At 37.0% G+C, this 21,361-nt stretch overlaps 1 protein-coding gene across 3 annotated transcripts in view; it reads right to left on the reverse strand.

The window, feature by feature from the left end:
- NCOA1 (nuclear receptor coactivator 1) overlaps window positions 1-21,361 on the reverse strand; it is a 180,579-nt gene that overhangs the window by 72,740 nt on the left and 86,478 nt on the right. For all 3 annotated transcript variants that reach the window (XM_080812671.1, XM_080812670.1, XM_080812672.1), the window contains exons 3-5: window positions 18,706-18,811; window positions 11,708-11,874; window positions 5,729-5,826 (exon numbers count right to left, since the gene is read on the reverse strand). In XM_080812671.1, coding sequence (XP_080668797.1) covers window positions 5,729-5,826; window positions 11,708-11,874; window positions 18,706-18,794 — 354 coding nt within the window. In that variant the 5' untranslated portion in view covers window positions 18,795-18,811. The remainder of the gene's footprint in view (window positions 1-5,728; window positions 5,827-11,707; window positions 11,875-18,705; window positions 18,812-21,361) is intronic.

A 21,361-nucleotide genomic window follows, 5' to 3' on the forward strand; every position in this document is an offset into this window, starting at 1 on the left:
TATTCTACAAGTTCCCCTCATATGTTGTGCGTATAATTAACTTCCAAGTGTGCTTCTGGGAAGGAATCTTCCTGTTTCTCCATGCCCTGGCAGCCAGTCTTCCACTGAGCTATGTGCAGACGATAAGCGTCCATCCATTCAGCACAACATCAGCAATCTGAGAGGGGTTCTCTCCAGACCCCCTCAGTGTCTCACAGCAGGGGTCCACACTGGCCAAGGCTTCTCACAGGGCCTTGGTCTTACATGACCCCACAAGGTTCACTATCACCTACGTGCCAGTTAACAGGCAAAAATTCTGGAGATAAAACACACAATCCTCAACAATTCTATAGTCTCCAAAGGGGAAAAAAATGTACACACAGTACACATAGCTATACAGTACAAAGAGGAATTCAAAAAGGTTATGCACAGAGTGAAGCACTTGAAATGGGCAAAGGAGTGACTGTCATTGGTACAGACTCCTGGGAGGAGAACACACTATGCCCGAGCCAAGTCTTGAAGGACACTGAGTAGTAACTCAGGTGGATGAGGGTTGGAAAGGGCATTCAAGACAGAGGAAGCAGCTCAGAGGTTAAAAACAAAATCTCCTTGTATGCATTTGTTATATTTTTGTCATATATAACAGTAAAATGTGTTTTTTTTTTTAAATCTTCAAGAAAAGCAAAAAAATAAGGAATTTATTCTAAAGGCAATGGGCATTTTCTTGAAGGCCATGTTTTTAAGCACAAGAATGACATGATCTGCTTTTACAAAGATCCTTCTGGCAGTAGCTCTGGCAAGCAGACTGGAAGCAATTACAGTGGCAAAGCTATTGTGATACTCCAGTTCCAATGAAAGCCTGAATTAAGGCAACGGCAGTGGAAGTGATAGGAGAAAATTTGACATAGGCAGAACAAACAGTATTTGGTGACCTCTAGCAGCTCTGAGAATGAAGATTTGGGGTGATCCTTCATTAACGATGTAAGGTTTCTGGTAGATAAGTGTCTTTCCCTGAGAAAGGGGATCAAGGAGTAAAGAAATCTACTCTTAATTATTTTACTTTTTTTCCCCATTTTTAAGCAGGAGGTAAGAGGACAGATCATAAATTTAGTTTTAGAAATGTTGTATTTGAGGGACGCCTGGGTGGCTCAGTGGGCGAAGCATCCAACTCTTGATTTCGGCTCAGGTCATGATCTCAGTGTCATGAGACTGAGCCCCACATTGGGTTCACAATGGGCATGGAGTTTGCTTAAGATTCTCTCCCTCTCTCTCTCTGCCCCTCCTGCCCCCGCACTCTCTTTCTTTCTCTTAAAAAAAAAAAAAAAAAAAGATGTTATATTTGAAATGACTAAGCAACATTTAGATGGAGATGTTCAGAAGGCAGCAAGATATAATGAAAGAGAAACTGAAGAGAGATCTGGGCTAAAGATAGACATTTGCAATTTACAGGTACATATGATACCATTTGGTTTTTTGTTTATTTGTTCTTAACTACAATCATCTTTTCCCCTTCCAAAGAATATCTGATTTCCTTTGGGGAGTTACTTCTTCCCCATTAAATAAGGTCTCATGAGATTCTTAATCAGGCCATTGGGAGACTTCCAGCCTAACTGGGAACCTTGAGGAGAATTGCAGAGAGAATGAACAGAGCTGGAATGCATTCATTCTAACAGCAGGGCACTGCCCAGATGCGTCTAAGAGACCATTTGTATTGTACCTGCTTCCTAGCCTCCTTAAGATGCCTTGGTTTCATCTTATTTCCAAGCATTGTTCTGTGCTATCCAAAGAGCACTCCAATAAATTCACATGCACTAAATTTAGTCAGCATTGGTGTTCCTGAAAACCAAGAACCCTAATTGATAATTTACATATATTTACATGTGCACATGCATACATGAATACATCAGAGGACACATAGATGTAGATGAAACTGCCCAGGAAATGTGCACAGAATAACAAAAAGGAAAGGAGCCAAGGCCAGAACCCTGAAGGATACTAACATTTAAGAGGCAGTTGAGAAAGAAATATGAGGGAGAGGCTGAGGAGCAGCCAGAGAGGAGAGAGTTCTGTCAAGGAGGCAAGAGAGTTTTAAGAAAGAGGGATTGACAGAGAAAGACAATTGTCATATGATGTCTCTGATATGAGGAATTTGAGAGGCAGGGCGGGGGGTAAGGAAGGTAAAAATGAAACAAGAAGGAATCAGGAGGGAGACAAACCATAAGAAACTCTTAATCTCACAAACCAACTGAGGGTTGCTGGAGGGTGGGGGGTAGGGAGAGGGTGGTTGGGTTATGGACACTGGGGAGGGTATGTGCTATGGTGAACACTGTGAAGTGTGTAAACCTGGTGATTCACAGAGCTGTACCCCTGGTGCAAATAATACATTATATGTTAATAAAAATAATTAAAATAAAGGAAGGAAGGAAGGGGGATTGAGTGGTAAATGGTGTCAAGAGGCACAAAGAAATGTTAAGGAGTGGCACAAAGTGAGGTAAGGAGGCCTGAATGCACGAGCAAGGTATAGGGAGACCCTATGATTAAAACAGAATTTTTCTTGGGAAGCAATGGGAGATAAGGAGCTAGAGTCAGATAACGCAGAGCTCTGAAGAAGAGGCAGAGGAGTTTAGATAGCAGAGAGCAACAGACAATCAGGACAATTAAAAAAAAATGCATGAGTACTTACTACGTGTCAAGCAACAAATACTTGTTGAATAAATCAAGTCTAATTCCACTCTTCCTTTAAATGTGAGGACATTACCTCCAATATCTTCATTTTTAACTCACGCTATTTTATGTTTAAAAGGGGAGGGGAGAGAACAACTGGGAAACTGGCTGGCGAGAATTTCTCAGAGAATGGTTGGTATTTGGTTACTTTTTAGATGTGCACATCTCCCATCTAAGCAAGTCCCTCTAGACCAATGCTGCCAAAGAGAACTTCCTGTCATTGCAGAAAGTTCTACATCTGTATGTCCAATACAGTAGTCACCAACCACGTGTGGGCACTGAGCAGGTTAAATGCGGCTGGCGAGGCTGAAGCACTGAATTTCTCATTTTATTTAACTTTGAACAGCCATGTGTAGCTAGTGGCTATCTTACTGAACCGTGCAGCTCTAGACTGCATCTGAATGAACCCAAGGAGTGCCACGGTGGCTTTTCACCACCTCTCCTGGCTGCCCTGGATTAGACGTCTGATGAAGATGAGATTGGGGGTACAGAAGGCAGCACAGAAAAAGGTGCTGATGGAGGCAATGAAGTCTGTAAAAGTTAGTAATGCTATTTTGTAGTCTGTTTCACATATCTGTGGCTCATTAATAAAAATACTATTAGCTCCCTGAAGTCAAGAATCTAAATACATTTCTATTCTGAGGTTTTGGAATTTCTAATTTGATGTGCCTTTTCCTATTTGAAACTGCTTGCCCCATGATACCTAACTCATGTGCAACTCTGAGCCACAGCTTTCCTTGGATTCACAGTGGTTTTCAGGGTAATAATTTCATCAGCTAAAAGAAATAATTCCTACTTTATTTTCTTTTTATAGTAGCTTTGAGTGGACGTTTTCCTGTCATTTTCTCTTCATGCTAAAGTGTTGTGGATTTTGCTCACACAGCAATAACGAATGTTTATATAAAGTAAATAGCAGCAGTAATACTCTCTGTCTCCAGTCGTGCTGTGTTCGGGCTGTTGATAATCTGCTTGCTGTCCATGTTGATCTCTGTGGTTTCTCAAGAACCTGGGATGAAGCTAGGATTTAAATGATCGCCATTTTCCTACAGGAACCCCAGAAATCTCAAGAACCTGTACACCTTATACTTATTAGTATCTCAAAAGACATTATATGTAGAAAATAATATAATATTTAATGAATTGAAAGGAGTCCTGAGGCTAGTTTTAAATTTTAGGGCACTGAGAAGGCAGAACCCACACAGAAAAACTAGAAATTTTAATCTAAAATCTAAAATCTAGCCTACCAACATCCTGTAGGAGAGAGAAGATAGGCAGTAAATGCTAAGACAGATCAGGTCTCCAGGAAGGCCAAGGGTAACCAAGCAGTGGGCCACTGACAGATACCCAGCAGGGCAAAGAGATGAAAGTTGGAAATGAACCAAAAGTGTTTTTCTTTCCTTAACATATTTTCCTCTAAGAGATTATATTTAAAAATTTTAAAACACAGCAGTTGAAAGAATTCTGTAGTGAACATCCATAATGTTTACCATCTAGATTCTACCATAAACATTTTTACTATACTTGTTACAATACTATTTCCAAAATAAGGTCATGTGTCATGCAATCAATTTAATAAGTTATGGAAAGAGCAGAATAAAAACTATCAGATGCTATCACATGTGGCTAGCACCCCTCTCCCAGTTATATGTGCATGCATGTATTCAGGTGGTAGTTATTTCTATCCAGTTTCAATGGCCTATGTCTTTTATATGTTACAGTTCTACAAAATATGTGCCCATTCCCTTAAAAAAAATCATTAAGACCGATACTGTAAGTAATACAGTGCTTGTGTCACATGGAGGGAAAATGAACAATTTAGATTTTGAGGGGGAACTGCTATTAGGAGAGCAAAAAATATTCAGTAGCCTGTTAAAGATATAGGAACAGAGTATGTGAAGAGGTTAGACCAAGAGGTATGTATTTAGGTCTCATATTCACAGAGATGAAAGGTAAAGCAAAGAGCAAGAAACAAGAAATTTCCGGGGCTAGAAAAGCAAGAACTGAATTCTCAGAATATTCTCACATTAGTGGTGTTGGCAGAGGGAATTATGGATGTTTAAAAAAAAGAGGATTTAGTTGGGATAATAGAGAAAAATGCATCAGGGAGCTAGAAAATAAAGAGATCTGTGTAAGTCTGAATTGTAAGAAAGACCACCAGAAAGGAGGGCCTTCAAATAGGACAAGAAAAGGAAAATTTATTGCATACACAAAATAGATTAAAAATATATGTGTATATATGTGTATATATATATTCACATATATTTATATACGATTTATACACATACACACCTATATATAGGTGTACAAAGGAAACTAGGCCTAGAGACAGAAAGGCATACTCTGTGGGGAACGAGTGTGTCCATACACATGTGTCCTTAAACATTCATGTATGAGAGGGAGCACTTAAGGTGATGAGCCTGCTTGGAAACAAAACATCTGCCTTGAGAACAGAGGGAGTGAGGATTAGGTAGGGAAAGCTGAGGAGAAAATTACACAGTAATTACAAAATAATTCAAGTTTAAAAGTTCTTCACTTTAAAAGTTTGATAAGGATTGTTAAAATAGTAAGTTTTCTCAGTGTTTACATAAACAATTAAAATTTTAGTCAGGAAACTTTTCTGGAAAATGCCTACTGCAATAAAGTGAGGCATACCTTACTCAAAAGTGAAATTCTATTGTAGACATGCAAATAGCACTCGTGAGCTAAATGACTCTATGTTTTATATTACTGACAAGTCCCAACCACCCCAGAAACAAATGGCAAAGCCATCCCCTAGGCTTCAGTTTTCCATCTGACTACATGGAATGCCTTCACGAAAGTCCTCATATTCATCATTCACATTTAATCCTGAAATAGCCACAACTGTCAAAACAGGTTACAAAATAAAATAATTATTAAAGGTTTCTTAAAACTTACTTTGTTTTCTAATTTATTAATTGGAAGTAAGACATAAAAGATAAAGAAAAAGCCAAACTGGCTTAGACCAAAGACTTTGATCACTTTGTGACTCAGTGAGAACAGCTACCTCCAACAGAAGAGGTCCCAGGGATTCCTTTTCTATCACTCCCTGACTGCTGGACGAGATGTCTGACTTCTGTACTTCATCATCAGTTGTGGATTTCTCTACAATAAAGAAACAAAAAGTCACAAATCCAAGAAGGGTGCATTTCCATGATGGCAAGTCTGTGAAGACATAGATTCACCTGGTTTAAGATTCAAATAACATTTGTCTATTACCTATGTGATATATATTAATAGTATTATTTAATCTTGATTATACTCATTTTATGGATGACAAAATTGAGGGTCACAAAGGCTGAGTAACGTGCTGCAAATCATGTAACTATTGAGTGGCAGCTGGAGAATCTGAATTCGGACCTATTAAGTCCAGTATTCCAACAATGGGAAAAATGGTATAAATATATAGCCTGTTTAGAAAGTCTACACTTAAAGTTTTTAAGAAATGACTAAATTGTAGAAGAATGACGGTTTTCTCCATTTTTCTTCATCCTTTTCTGATTTGATCAATTGCCACTGAATAGAGTGAACAAATGCTTTTTCCTTTAGTGAGCCTGCATGAATTAGCTAACCTTTCACATTCATGTCATGGTGATCTGATTGATAAATCCGTAACTGCTAAATGATCTGGAATTCTTTTGTGCAGTGATGTTGAAAAAGCCATCCATCATCTTAAAGCAGCACCATCCTTAAATAAGTTTCCAATCTGTCAAACTAGTTAGTTAGTCAGCCAAAACCAAATGTGATATTATAGAATATAGAGACTCATTTTTTTCACTTTAAAATATGAACTATTTCATATATTCCAAAAAATACAGAAAATGACATAGCATACGTTCACATATCCACCGTTCATTTTTCACAGATGTTAACATTTGCTTCAGGTCCTTCCTTTTTAAAAAAATAAAATGTTGCACATAGAACTAACGTTCTGCCACCATTCCTCCTTTGTCCCTTTTCAGAACTAATCTGTATTCTCAGGTCAGATAATTTCTAAGCCTGTTTTTATTACTTAAGTACACATGTATGAATTCCTGAATAATATATTAGTTTTGTGTTTTAAAGTTTACTTAAATATAAAGACTTTTCCTACTTACTTTTGCCATTCAGTATTATGTTTGAGATTTAAGCACACTGATGAAGATTTAATCCATTCATTTGAACTGGGATATGGTATATCATATGAACAACTCACAGTTAGACTTCCTAGTCCACCCCTGACAGTCCTTTGACCACCACATACAGTGCTGTAATAAACTATTTTCAGTATTTCCTTTTTTCCACATGTGTGGCAGCTTCTTTAAGGTAAATACTAAAAGTGAAGTTGCTGGATCATATCATATAGGGTCTGTGCATTTTTGACATCATTAAGCTTGGGCCACCTGGGTGGCTTAGTTGGTTAAGTGTCTGCCTTCGGCTCAGGTCATGATCCCAGGGTCCTGGGATCGAGCCAGGCACTGGGTTCCTTGTTCAGTGGGGAGCCTGCTTCTCCCTCTCCCTCTGTTTTCCCAACCACTTGTGCTTTCTTGCATTCACTCTCTCTCAAATAAACAGTATCTTTTTTTTTTTTTTTAAAAGGGCTAAGTTTGACAGACTACTCTCTAAAGAGAATGTACCACTAGTAAGGTTCAAGGGTCTTTGTATTTCTGCACCTCACTGGCAACTGATGGCACATTTTTTTTTTTTTTTAGTTTTATGACTCTAATAGGTGTAAAATGTCATCTCATATAGTATTTATAATAACGGCTTTACTGAGCTACAATTTACACAGCATACCATTCATGTATTTAAAGCATAAAATTCAATGGTTTTTAGCATATTCACAGAGTTGTGCAACCATCATCACAATAAATTTTAGGACATATTCATCACCCAAAAAAGCAGCCTCGTGCCCTTTAGTACTCACTCTCCATTTTCCCAATACTCCCAAGCCCTAGGCAACCACCAATCTACTTTGTTTCTATGGATTTGCCTATTCTGATCATTTTATATAAATGGAATCATACAATGTGTGGTTCTTTGTGACTGGCTTCTTTTGCTTAGCATGTTTTCAAGGTTCATCCATATCGAAGCATTTGTCAGTACTTGATTCCTTTTTGTTGCCAAACGATATTCCATTACATAAGTATACCTCCCTTTACTTATCCATTGATCAGCTGATAGATATGAGTTGTTTCTACTTTTCAGCTATTTATGAATAATGATGTTATGAACATCTGTGTGCAAGTTTTCATGTAGACATATGTTTTCATTTGTCTCAGGTTTATACCTACAAATGGAATTGCTGAGCGATATGGCAACTCTATGTTTAACATTTTGTGGGACTACTGGACTGTTTCCCAAAGTGGCTCCGCAATTTTATTTTACGTTCTTAAAAGCAGCGTATGGGGGTTCCAATTTCTCTCATCCTTACCAACACCTGTTAATCTGTTTCTTTGATCATAGCCATCTAGTATCTTATTGTGGTTTTGATTTGCGTTTCTCTGATAGCTAATGATATTGAACATGTTCGTCATTTATATGTCTTTGGAGAAAAGTCTATTCAGAGCCTTTGCCCATTTTTAATTGGATTATTTATCTTTTTAATATTATGGTACAAAAGTTTCTCATTTAGTTCTAAGACATACTTCCTTCATTAATTTATATGTTTATGACACTAAGACATGTTTTTGTTTTTAAACATTAGTTTGCCGAAAAACATAAACTATTAAGTTCAAGTAAATTAAATAACTATGTGTGAAAAGCAAAACACCTCAAGTTTTAGGTAAATCCTAACGCAGGAGTGGCTACGGGACCAACTTTCTGGCTTAAGGAATGTGGACAGAAATGACATGCAATTTCTGGGTTTTATCCTTAAAAGGAAAGAAGTGTGTCTTCCCATTTTCTTCTTCCCCCTTCCTGTCAGCTGGGATATAGACAGGTGAGCCATGTGTGACCACAGAGGTGATGGCAATACACTAGGAAGGGCACAGCAGAAAAGACAGAAGGAATTACAACCTCTGACACATACCTAGATTATCTTGTTAAAGCCACTGTACTTTGGTCTTTTGTTACAGTAGCCTAGCCTATATCCTAACTAATACATTCTGTATTTCTCAATAACATGTTTATTTGCTGTATCTTGATTATGTCCTTGACAGACATTATTGACATGCTATCATGAAAAGTAAGACTTGAGCTTACTTACATCCACCTTCTACATACATACTTCTCCATCCTTCCATCCTCCCAATATAGTTACAACAATTTTTAGAACAATCGGTATTTAACATCTATGTTACTATGGCTATATAAATATACTTCACAAATGAGCCAGATGTGTGCTATAATTTATGTTTCTTATATTTTGTGTTTTGTTTTGTTTTGTTTTCTTTTTTAGTACAACTCATCTCTAAACTATCCCCAAGAGTTGAAAAGTTCCTCTCAGTTTGGTCAGTCGTCATATATTCTGTTCCCTTTTTTTTTCCTATGGAAGTATTCCTCCTTAAGACCCTCATCCACCTGCTCCAACTGGGACTGGCTATGTTTCTAGGCTAATGCACAACTGTAATCCTGGGTCTCCTTCTACCTTTCTTCTGTTAAGATTCCATGGTTTCCCTGAATTAAGATCCTATGCCTTTCTTTCTTGGTTTACTACCTTGGTTTTGCTAGGAAAAAAAAAAACTGGAAAAAAAAACAACAACAACAACAACAAAAAAACTTTTCAATTCTGAAATGTTGCTGAATATTCAGGCTCTGAATGTCTGAGAATGTCTTTATTTTGCACTCATACTTCATTTGGATGCACACAGAATTCCAGGTTTAGAATTCTCATTTTTCAGTACTGTTATTCAGAAATCTGGATACATTCTGAGTCTAGGGTGTTGTCTATTTTTTCTCTCTCGTTTCTTTTCTCTCTAGTGTCTGAAAATTGTGCAGTGATGTGAGTTGGGTTTTTTTTCCTTCTCTTTTTTATTCACTATGCTGGGCACCATATGAGTACTTTCAATCTGGAAACCCACATCTCTCTAATCTGAGAAGTGCGCTGTTTTGCTTTTGTACTACTACGCTTATAATTTCCTCCCTTCTATTTGGCTTGTTCTCTTTCTCTGGAATTAATCATATGTTATACCTCCTGAACTAATCCCATACATTTTCATCTTTCTCTTGGTTTTCCACTGCTTATCTTTTTATTTTACTTTCTAAGGGATTTCTTCACATTATTTTTCAACCCTTCATCTATTTTTCAACAGACATTCACTGAAAGTCTGCTATGTAGCCAGGAACTGCTTTAGGTATTGATGACACAGTGATGAACAAGCAAAAATCCCTGCCCTCATGGAGCTCTAGTGGGAGTAGGCGGACAATAAACACGTAACACATGTAACATGTTAGGTGCAAAAAACACTGTAGGGAAAATAAGTCAAGGAAGCTGTAGAGGTGTGTATGTATTAGACAAGATAGTTATGGACAAGTTCATTGAGAAGAAACATTTGAACACAGACATATAAGGGGTGAGAGAGTGTACATATCTGGGAAAGTAAATATCTGGGAAAGAGAGTGTATATATCCGGGAAAGAACATTCCAGACAAAGGCAGCAGAAAGTGCAAATACCTGAGGCAGAGAGTGCCCAAAATGATCAGGCAGAGGGTGTGAGTAGGCAAAGAGTAGAAAACAAGGTAAAGAGATAAAGTTTATTTCGGCTATCCTGATTTTAAGTACCAAACGTTATTTGATGTTTTGAATGTTTTATTATATACCATCTTATTATTATTTCATAGATGAAATATCTTCCTTTTTGTCTCTGAGGAACTGTTGGATGGTTTTAAGTTTTTTTCTGTTCCCTGCATTGTCTCTGCTTTCTCTGAGTTCCCATTTTTTCTATTTGCTTGATTTGTGCCTTTTCTTTTTCTCTTTGCTTGATTACAGCCTTTCCTCAAATATCTGGATCTTATTTCATATTAAAAAGTGAGGTACTAAAACGCTAACTGGCAGCTCTGTGAATAGAGGGGGCAAGACAGAGAACTGATTTTGTCATGTGGGGATCATTCCCAATGATCAGTGTCTATGCGTCTCTTCCTTTGGACTGCTCAGTGTCCCCAGAAGAGTCCTCCCACCTCTGACTTAGGGAGTATGAGTCAGGCTGTCAGGGTTTGAGACCAAGCAGCAAGGAGACATATAGCCTCTTACCGGCTCTCCCCTTTGCAGACTTAAAAATACCAGCTTCTCCTCTCTGCTCAATCAGCTGTCACTAGACGATCTGCTTTCCAGCTTATAAAATCTTAAAATCCTATCACTTTAATCATTATAAATATATTTGTTTATACTCTTTTGACATTGCTTTTCATCTGAAGTTCTTTTGGGTCTATTCCGTTTGCTGTATGTGCTCCTACTTACTGTAGATTATTTCCTCATATGTTACATAAATTTTTCGCATCAAATCACCCTCAGAAGCACTTTTTCTTTGGGAATGCCTTGGGGCCAGGTGTGGGAATTTCACTCCAAAGTGCTCTGCTTTTGTATCTACTTTAGTTCTTTGTAAGGGGTTTTGTGGTATGGCTGCTGAGTAAATATGAGTAAGTACAAATACAAATCATAAAAAAAATCAGGGTGTTCTCATAGGACACTGTTTCCCACACTCAGAGTCTAGGCAGAGACCAGCTTATTATTCAGATGGAGGGATTTTCCTACAAGTGAGCTAGTGTCTTTTAACACCATGCCAGAGTGTCCGGTCTGATACCACAACTTATGTCTCTTAACTCAATTCCCTAGGATACCAGATTCCAAAACCAACCAAGGCAACAAGTGTTCATGTTAAATTAATAAGCCTTGTTGTTATAACAAGAAGCCTCTCAGATTCACTTTCTAAAATAAAGGCCATCTAAACAAACATGCTTTAATAAGATTATGAAATTCAATGCCATTTCTTAATAATAAAAAAATAAAATTGCATATTATGAAGGTCTTCATAACAAAGCATACAGCTATGGGTTTGGTTTTGTTTACCTTGTTCCATTCTCTTCATTAGCTGTATCTGATCGACTGTCTTCTTCAAAATCTTGCATTTGTCTGGCTTTACACTCAAACTGTCAATGTCACTGATGTTGGCAGATAGTAACTCAGCTAGCTCTTCTAAATACTTATTTTCTTGCTCCCTGCGCCTCTTTTCAGTGCTGTTGCACAAAGAAAAACCAGTTAGTGTACATTTCTACCACCGTACTTCCTTCTCTGTCCAAGTACTTAATATTTACATACTTATAGAGAGCCGTAATTCTATCCAGAATATAAAGTCAGATTTTGAAAACAATCTAAATTCACATCTGAAAAACAGATACTACGAAATACCAAAGTACAGAAAACAATTCTGGCCAAAGTACGTAAAAAGAATGACTGCCATCACAGATGTTATTTCCTTAATGATGTAAATACATCAAATATTTCAAATAGCGAATGAATGTTAGATGTTAAAAGGAAGCAGACGGTACTTATACAAGTTGCATTTGGAATTTATTTTACATTCTAAATAATATTATAAATTAAGCAGTGGAGACTATACTACAGTTCAAATAAGTTATACTTGGAAATCTGATAAACTGTCTTAATTTTTTTGCTACTGAAAGAAATCTGATGAACTCTTGATTCTTATGATTAGACCATTAGTTGATCCTATCAAAAAGAGTATCCACCCAAAAAGTAAAAGAAGAAGAATAAAAAATCAATAGAGAGACAAAGGCACAGAGAACAAGGTCTTTTGTATAAACTTTGTTCTAAAAATAGAAAGGACATCTATTTATAGGTTCTCATAAATGTAATAAATAAAATCAATTTGGAATAATGAGAACAAAGGATAATAGTGCAAAAAGCTAGCACTTTATATTCATTCCAATGTACTGAATGAATATTGTTCACTTTTGTTTTCCAGTCTTTACTTCTGGGTTAATTAGCCAAATCATCAGGCAATTTGCTTCATGTAATACATACAAAGATAGTGAAGTATTACTTTGAAATGAATTTTTCCATTATCAAATTAACATAATAAGAAAGACTGGACACAAATAGCTCTTTGTTTCATAAGCAGCAATCAAAATCATCTGGTATAATGGTAGAAAAGTGGCAGAAAAAAAGAGGTGAAAAGAAGGAAAGACCAGTTGCTTTTTAAAAACCTCATAATTGGCAACAACTAAAATATCTCTTACTTTTCATAATAAAAAAACTATAAAAGCAATAACATTTCCATAACAACATAATAAGTCTTCAATCAACTATGTAAAACAAAATGCTACAAAATAGTACACATCCCAAAACAAAATCCAATTTTAAAACTATAACAATCGTATTGTCTTTATCTTTAAAACCTTTCATTATTGAGTATTGGTCTCATTTTACTTAGTTAAAACTTTATCTTATAGTTTCTGCAGAAAGTACATGTGGTCAGATATTTTGACAAACTTCACACCAAGGTATTGAAAACATGAAGAAAATAAGTGACACACATTTTGATGTATGCAAGCATTCAGAGAACTCCATCTCTGCAACTTGACAGTGTTTTAGAGCACGTGTGCTTTTAACTTAGAGAAACGAATTCATACTAGACTTATTTTGTAGATTCAGTCTGAAGCATGATCTGTTTACATCTAGGGGTCTACAGTCCAACAGGGGTCAATCGGATTCAGGTGGTCGAACTCCCAGATCTGTTTCTGACATGACATTTTGTGTGAAACTGGAGTGCCGGACACCACTGCACAGTAAAAGAAGTGATGGAATGGCAGGATGGTCAGAGAGGTGACGGAGGAAGCAAGAAGCTCAAAGTAATGAAATGCTAAGGTGTCTACAAAATGACTTAAGAATGAGACTCGGAAGTGCGCCTGGGTGGCTCAGTCCGTTAAGCATCTGCCTTTGGCTCAGGTATCCCAGGGTGCTCTGATCGAGCTCCGCATTGGGCTCCCTGCTCAGTGTGGAGCCTGCTTCTCCCTCTCCCTCTGCTGCTCTGCTTGCTTGTGCTCTTTCGCTTTCTCTGTCAAATTAATAAATAAAATCTTAAAAAAAAAAAAAGAATGAGACTAGGAAAATCACCACTGAATGAAGTAACTAATAAACAAGGACAAAAAATGAGAGCAGACATATTCAAATGAAGACAAAACTGAAGAAGGGGCGGATGTGACAAAAAAATCCTACCTTAGTAGAAAAGAAGGCTTCCTTTATTATTCCAGGCCACTTACATTTCTCCTTAACTGCCCAATGGACTTCCATTGATACTGCACACATGCTGGTTAATAATGCTATGAATTAACTCCACATGCATCTTTTGTTTTACTTACTGGCTTTTTCAACAAATGCTTGTCTGCTTATTATGTGCCAGATAACTGTGTGCTATGTCATGGGGACCCAGGGGTAAATTAGATGTAGTCCCAATTAGGGTGAGAATAAAGAAAAGGAGCCATTACAGTGATGAGACTATAATACTATAGAACTCACAGAAAAAGCACCTAAACCTAGAGAACAACAAGTCCAAACCTAGCGGTAGAGAGGGATTGGTTTCAGGGTTGGAGAGGCAGATAAACACACCCAGCTTTTTCAAAGGTATAAAATGGGAATGAAAATGTCAAGTTAAAGGACCTATAGGTAGTTCAGTATGCTTGAACTATAAGTAAGAAACAAAAGGGCAAGAGATGAGGTCTAGGCCGGATCATGAGGGCTCTCGTATACACCAAGATAAAGAGCACGCACAGTGCGTTGCTTAAAAGCACAAGTTCAAACCTCCTCGGTTATTTATTAGCTGTGTAACGCTGGGCAAGTTACTCAGAAGCAATTTAACTTCTCTAAGCTTCAATTTCTTTATCCGCAAAACAGGGATGATGACATTAATTATCTCCCAGAATTGTGTGAGGATTAAAAAAGATGATACATGTAAAATGCTTGGCAGAGTTCCTGGCGATTAGTTCAATAAATGTTATCTATCATCACCATTTTGGCTATGAACACTTATTTTCAGGGTAAGAGGAAGCCCAGAAGGGTTTCAGAAGAGGAATGCGTGGCATGACCAGATCTGTAAGCTCCCTGAAGATAGAAAACCAGTCTCACTTCACTTATATCCTTAATAACATGCACACCATGCTGGCTGAATAGCAGGCACTTAATAAAGACCTGTTGAGCTGAATTAGAAATGTTACACAAGCACAAGGCACTGCTACCTGCCATTTTGAGACCAGCATTTTAATCTCCATTCTCCAGTGGAGTTAAGGAATGGAAAAGAGGTAATAGGAGGCGATACGAGACATCTCACCCCACCAAACAACTACTAAGAAACTCTGTCAGGGCTCCTGTGGACAGGGCTGGCAATACCTGAAGTCCAACATATGCTCTTCACGATTAATGAAGAGAGAGTAGATGATAACAAAACCAAAAGAAACGTGACAAGGTGGTATTCATGCGCAAACTCAGTCTCAAAATCACAAAGTTTTGGTTTACCATACCAAAAATAGCAACTGAAACTAAGGCCCACATTTATAAAACTGAAGGAGGGAATGTTCTCAAGTATTTTGAAAGCAAACATACAAAGGTAAGGATTATCCTCACAAACATATAAGGATTGTCTTTAAAACATCTAAGAGAAAAATATATTAAATTTTTGATATTTTTAATAACATGATTATACATGTACAAAAAACAAAGACCTACAGATAAACCATTAAACAAATAGGAAAGTTCAGAACAATGGATGCACACACACACGAGACCAATAATCCCAAATCATTAGTATTCCCGGGTATTAAAAACTGCCAATTAGAAAGTATAATAGACAAAATGATACCATTTCTAAAAACAATAAAAATTTGGTGGTACACTGGAATACATCTAACTAAAGATGAGGTAGTTTTTCAAAGGGTAAATTATAAACTGTTACTGAAGAACAGGGAAGACCTGAATAAGTGAACAGCCTTTATATATAATTAAGAACACTCTAGAATCTGGAGTCTAGAAAATAAAAATGTCATTTCTCCCCCAACTTAATCTATAAAAGTAAATGAAATTCTAATCCAAATCCCAGGAGTATTTTTTTCTAGGAGAAAAATCTGAATTGAAAGTTAAAGGGATAAGAAGAGGGAAAACAATACTGAAAAAGGAAAAGGAAGAGTGACTTGCCCCTTCAGAGATCAAGGTGATTGTCCTAAGAAAGTTCAGAACCAGATCCCTATCTATTCAGGAACTTGATCTATGATAAAGGTAACAGCACAAAAGCAGGGAAAGGATAGGGTCATAATTACTTATGAGCTACATGGGAAAAAATAAAATTGTATCACACGCAAAAATAAATTCCAGATTAATGAAAACTCTAAATATGTTTTAGGGGAAAATACATAAAAATATAGTTAAGGCCTTAAGGCAGAGGGGAAAAAATTCTTTAACAAGATCCCCCAAGAGCTTGACACATGAAAACTGAAGGTTCCAAGATACATCAACAGATTTCAAAAACAGAGTTAAACAGACTGGGAGAAGATACTTGCATCAAATATAAGCAAAACAAAGTAGTCGCTAGAAAATTAAAAATAACTCTTTTTTTAAAAAAGATTTTATTTATCTATTTGACAGGCAGAGATCACAAGTAGGCAGAGAGGCAGGCAGAGAGAGGAGGGGGAAGCAGGCTCCCTGCTGAGCAGAGACCCCCCCCCCCCCCGGCCCGATGCGGGACTCGATCCCAGGACCCTGAGATCATGACCCGAGCTGAAGGCAGAGGCTTTAACCCACTGAGCCACCCAGGTGCCCCTAAAAATAACTCTTATAGATAAAAAGGAAAAGGACAAACACCCTAGCAGGAATATGGGCAAAAGATACAACCAGGAAATTCACAGAAGAGGAAAAGAAAAATCATGATCAATTTAACTAGTGGTTGGTTAAACATACATAAAACTGTAACCCCACACTCATCAGATTGGCAAAGAGTTAAAGTGAGGAGAGAATAGTGTGGGTAAGGATGTGAGAAAAAAGAACTCTCAGTGCTTGTTTTTTGAAGAGCAATGTGGTAGTGACCTAATTAACATAAAAATGTACACAGATCCTAGCAGAACTCTTACATGTAAAGTAGGAGATGTGTATGAGGATGTTCACTGCAGTGCTAGCGGTAAGGGCAAAAATTTCTAACAAAAAGGTTATTTATCTATAGGTAATGTCTCTCTGTAGAGAAATAGATTTTTCAAATGGAGTACATTCCTGTAATACACTACACTTCATCAAAAAGTGATAGGACTGAATCTATATGTATTTATAGCTCAAGATGCATGCTGAAAAGAGTATATTATAGAAAAATATATACAGTATACAGTATGGTACAATATATATTTATAAACATTATTACTCACTGATCCTTATCTATATAATTATTAAAAATGGAGAACTTAGTTGCAGACAGATCAATTTAATCATTAATCATTTTACTACCTTTATTCAAGCAAATATAAAATATTAACACAATACTAATAATACTGTAAAATATGAACAATTATATGTGATGTCTATAGATAGTCTCTTAGTCTCTCTACTTTTGTAGATTAAAAAAATTCCCCAACAAAAAATTAAATCTAAAAAACAGTTTTATTTATTCGTAAGTTTTCCTTTGAAAAGGACTGACTTTACGTAAGAACATTAACTCTGACAACACAAAGCTCCATTGTATCTTGATATCAACATTCCTCTGAGCATCTGGACTTACCTGTGGTTATGAGTGCTTAGATTATGGTCTCTCTACGAGGGGTCTCTGAACTGATTAACTCCTCTCTCCAGCCTGGAGCCCTGGCACTCACTCTCCTATTAAAATCCTTTCTTCCTCCTGAGCCCCAGGAGAAAGAAGCATGTAATCCAGTGACAAAAGGGTCTTCTGCTACTTCACTCTCGAGGTCAGTGATTATCAACTGGAGCTATATTGCTTTCCCCATCCTTGGCAAATACTGATGAACATTTGATAATGTTTGAAGAAATTTTTGGTAACCGTAACTACGGTGACATTTTGGTTATCAGAACTGACATAAAGATGCTACTGGCCTCTTGTGTGTGAAAACCAGGGATATTGCTAAACATTGTATATATATATATACACAATGCTAAACATTGTATATATATATTGTATATATATATAGGATGGCGTCCACAACAAAGAATTATCTGACTGACAAGGGCAATAGTGAAAGGCCGAGAAAGCTTGCTCGAGATCCTAGAAGGTGAATGGGATCTCCCCTCTTCTCCTCTCAGGTGGGAAGCTGCTCTTTTGATGTGATTAAGGTCCCTTCTCTATCTGGCATTTGTTAGTATCTTCTTAGCAATTACTCTCTTTTAGCCTATTTAAGGTGATCATATCCCTTATAATATACAAATATTTAATTTCACAAACAGGCATTCTTTAAAAATCCTAATATTATAACAATATATTTCTTTGTTCTACTAAGACCATAATGTTCTAAGACAGCAATTAAAGATGTACAATGGATTTATTCATCCACTTGAAAAATATTTACTGTGTCCTTACTATACGTAACCCAAATACTATGCTACAAACCAGGGATAACATGGTAAGAACAGACAAGGTCCTTACCAAATGGCAGCCTAAGTGTGTAGTGGAGAAGCCAGGGATTCGTGAAATGATCACAAGGATCAGTAAAAACTTGAAATTATGGAGCAGAGCTATAAACATACATGTGAGACAGATATATGAATGAGGGAGATTTAAAATAATAGTTACGGAAATAAGAGGAGGTTTCTTTTAAGGTGGTAATGTCTAAGCTGGCATCTGGAAAACTTATAGGTGTTGACTATATGTTGACTATAAATCTAGAGGGAGCAAGCTGGATTAAGGGAGCAGCATGTGCAAAGGCCCTGGGGAAGCGAGAGAACATGGTGAGTCTAAGGGACTCAAGACCAGGAAACTTGGAATAGATGAAACAAGGGCTCTAAAGTGTCAATGAAAATGATAAAGAAGCTCTCCCAGATATAGACTAGGAAAAGAGTGTTCCTACCTTGATGCCAGTGTGTCACATGGCGATCCTTTCCTCTTGTGTGAGTCTGGGTTAGCAGGGTCGGATGAACTGTCCCCGAGGCCACTCATGTTGAAAAACTTCACACCTAAAAAGGAAGGACAACAATAAGAAATCCACCCTGGTCAATTTTCTAACCATAGGGGAGGAAGAAGCTCCTTTACGTTAGAAGATATCTAAACACTGTTTTCTCTCAATGAATAGCTAATTACAGCCATCATAAAACAACAACATCTATAGAAAAGCACAGAGTCATCAGCTAGTTATTATTTCTACACTTTCTTTTCTGTATCTGTGAAACAAAATTAATAAGCCCTTATGAAATCATAAAGGTCAATCAGGATGAAAATATTGTTCGAATAATGAAGTAGATACTGAAATTTTTTTCAGAGGAAAAAATCACTTTCAGATATAAGTGTAAAAACAATGAATAATTTGGGAGTCAGAGAAATTATTTTTTATGTTTATTTTGGGTTATACTTTGAAAAGAACTTTAAATGACTTTTACTCATAAGGTTTGGGACTTTATATTGTTAGGAAAATAAATAATACATATACAATTAAAGTTAAAGCAATGAACTAGATTTGGTACTTACCAACTTTGAATTCTATACTCCTAACCTTGCGTCTATGTAGTCAGGCGACAAAGATCAAATGTTTAGTCTATGTTAGGATCTTGGTATAGATGCCAGAGAACACAAAGTCATTTCCCTGAGCATGCCAGCCAGGTCTCTCTCTCACATGTTGTGCCAGTTAGTGACTGCACTTACAGATCCCTTCTGACCTGTCCCTATCAACCACTAGTCTCTGCAGAATCCCTAACGGCACTCAGAATCCTATTTCTGGTCTTATATTTATCACTACATTTTGTGTTTTATTAGTGCCAAACAATACACCTCCTCCATTCTCTTTCACTCCATCTACCCTTATAAAAGGAAAGAAAATTCTTGTTAAATGGGAAAAACTTTCAGCTTTGCCTTAAATTATAAAATCATTAAACCACAGCAACGGCAGCTGTGCTTATAAAGTATCTTATAAAGAATGCTGAGATCCATAAGAATCACTCACATGGTTTTAATTAATACATCGGAGTACATCTTTTTCCTCTAGTCTGAAAATTTACTCTGTCTCTAGCCCTTTCTCAATACCAAAGACTGTCATTTCCCTTTTTAGTGTATAAATAGTACCTAAAATTCTAATCACAAATTTATTATTTCATGCAACAAAAGGGCACATTTTGAATTTTTCCCGTATTAGAAGTGTAGTTCATAAAAATCTCCAATGCCTAGGATTGCAGTCTTATAATTGCTTTTTACTTTTCCCTTTTACTCCTTATTCTTAATTGGCATCTATGTCCTGTCAATTCTTCCTTCATAAGAGATCTTAGATTCTCCCCTCCTTCTTTATTCTCAGACATAGTTATGATTCCAGTTGGAACCAAATGCCTCATTCTGGATTGATGCAAGATCCATGTATCTGGTTTCTCAATTCCAGTCACTCTCACTTCTAATCTGTCCTATAAACAGCACCTAAACCATTCCTGCTCAAATGTCATTTTCAAGGTATCAGTTCCCTGATGAGGAATCAACTGGGTCCCCCCACTGGAACATGGTGATTAAAAGATGGGCTTTGGGGTCAGAAAGGCCTTAAGTTTATTTAAGTCCTGGATTAACCACTACCTGCTTATTCTTGGGCAAAGTGTGTAAGCTCCTTAAACCTAATTCCTCATCTGTAACACAGGGATAATAATTACCTTTACCTACCTTCAGATCTGTTGTGAGGACTGAATAGTGTGTGTAAAGAGCACACTGTAGTTCCTGGAGAAGCTGGCTACTAGAAACAGCTCCAGGGGCAGTGTTCACTCAGGGGACAACTCATTCCAAACCTCCTCATCAATAAATACAATGGACACTTCTCATTCCTTCATTTCTTACTGCTCAATATCTGCTAACTTTATTATTATTATTTTATTGGATTACTTGGAGCAGCATTTAAAATAGTTATGTTCTGAAACATTGTCATCCACTGGCTTCTGTGATCCCACACCTTAACGAACACTTAATAACAAATGAATCTATATGTCTATCATGCATCAGGCACTGTGCTAAAAACTGAGGAAATAATGGACAGCAAAAGAGAGGTTCCTGTCCTCATGGAGTACAAGACATAAACTTGGTGAGACACAAAAATAACGTATAATTGTATTGATTTTTTCTTTTTTTTTCTTTTATTTTATTAACATATAATGTATTATTTGTTTCAGGGGTACAGCTCTGTGAATCATCAGTCTTACACACTTCACAGCAATCACCATAGCACATACCCTCTCCAATGTCCATCTCCTAGCCTCCCCACCCCTCCCAACCCCCTCCCCTCCAGCAACCCTCAGTTTATTTCCTGAGATTAAGAGTCTCTCATGGTTTGGTCCCACCTTGTTTCATTTTTTTCCTCCCTTCCCCACACGACCCCCAGGCCTGCCTCTCAAATTCCTCATGTCAGAAAGATCATATGATCTCTGATTGACTTACTTCGCTTACATAATACCCTCTAGTTCCTTCCATATCATTGCAAATGGCAAGATTTGGGTTTTTTTTTACGGCTGCATAGTATTCCATTGTATATATTCTTTTTCTTTTTT

Source organism: Martes martes, assembly GCF_963455335.1.
Source record: "Martes martes genome assembly, chromosome: 9".
Classification (NCBI taxonomy): domain Eukaryota; kingdom Metazoa; phylum Chordata; class Mammalia; order Carnivora; family Mustelidae; genus Martes; species Martes martes.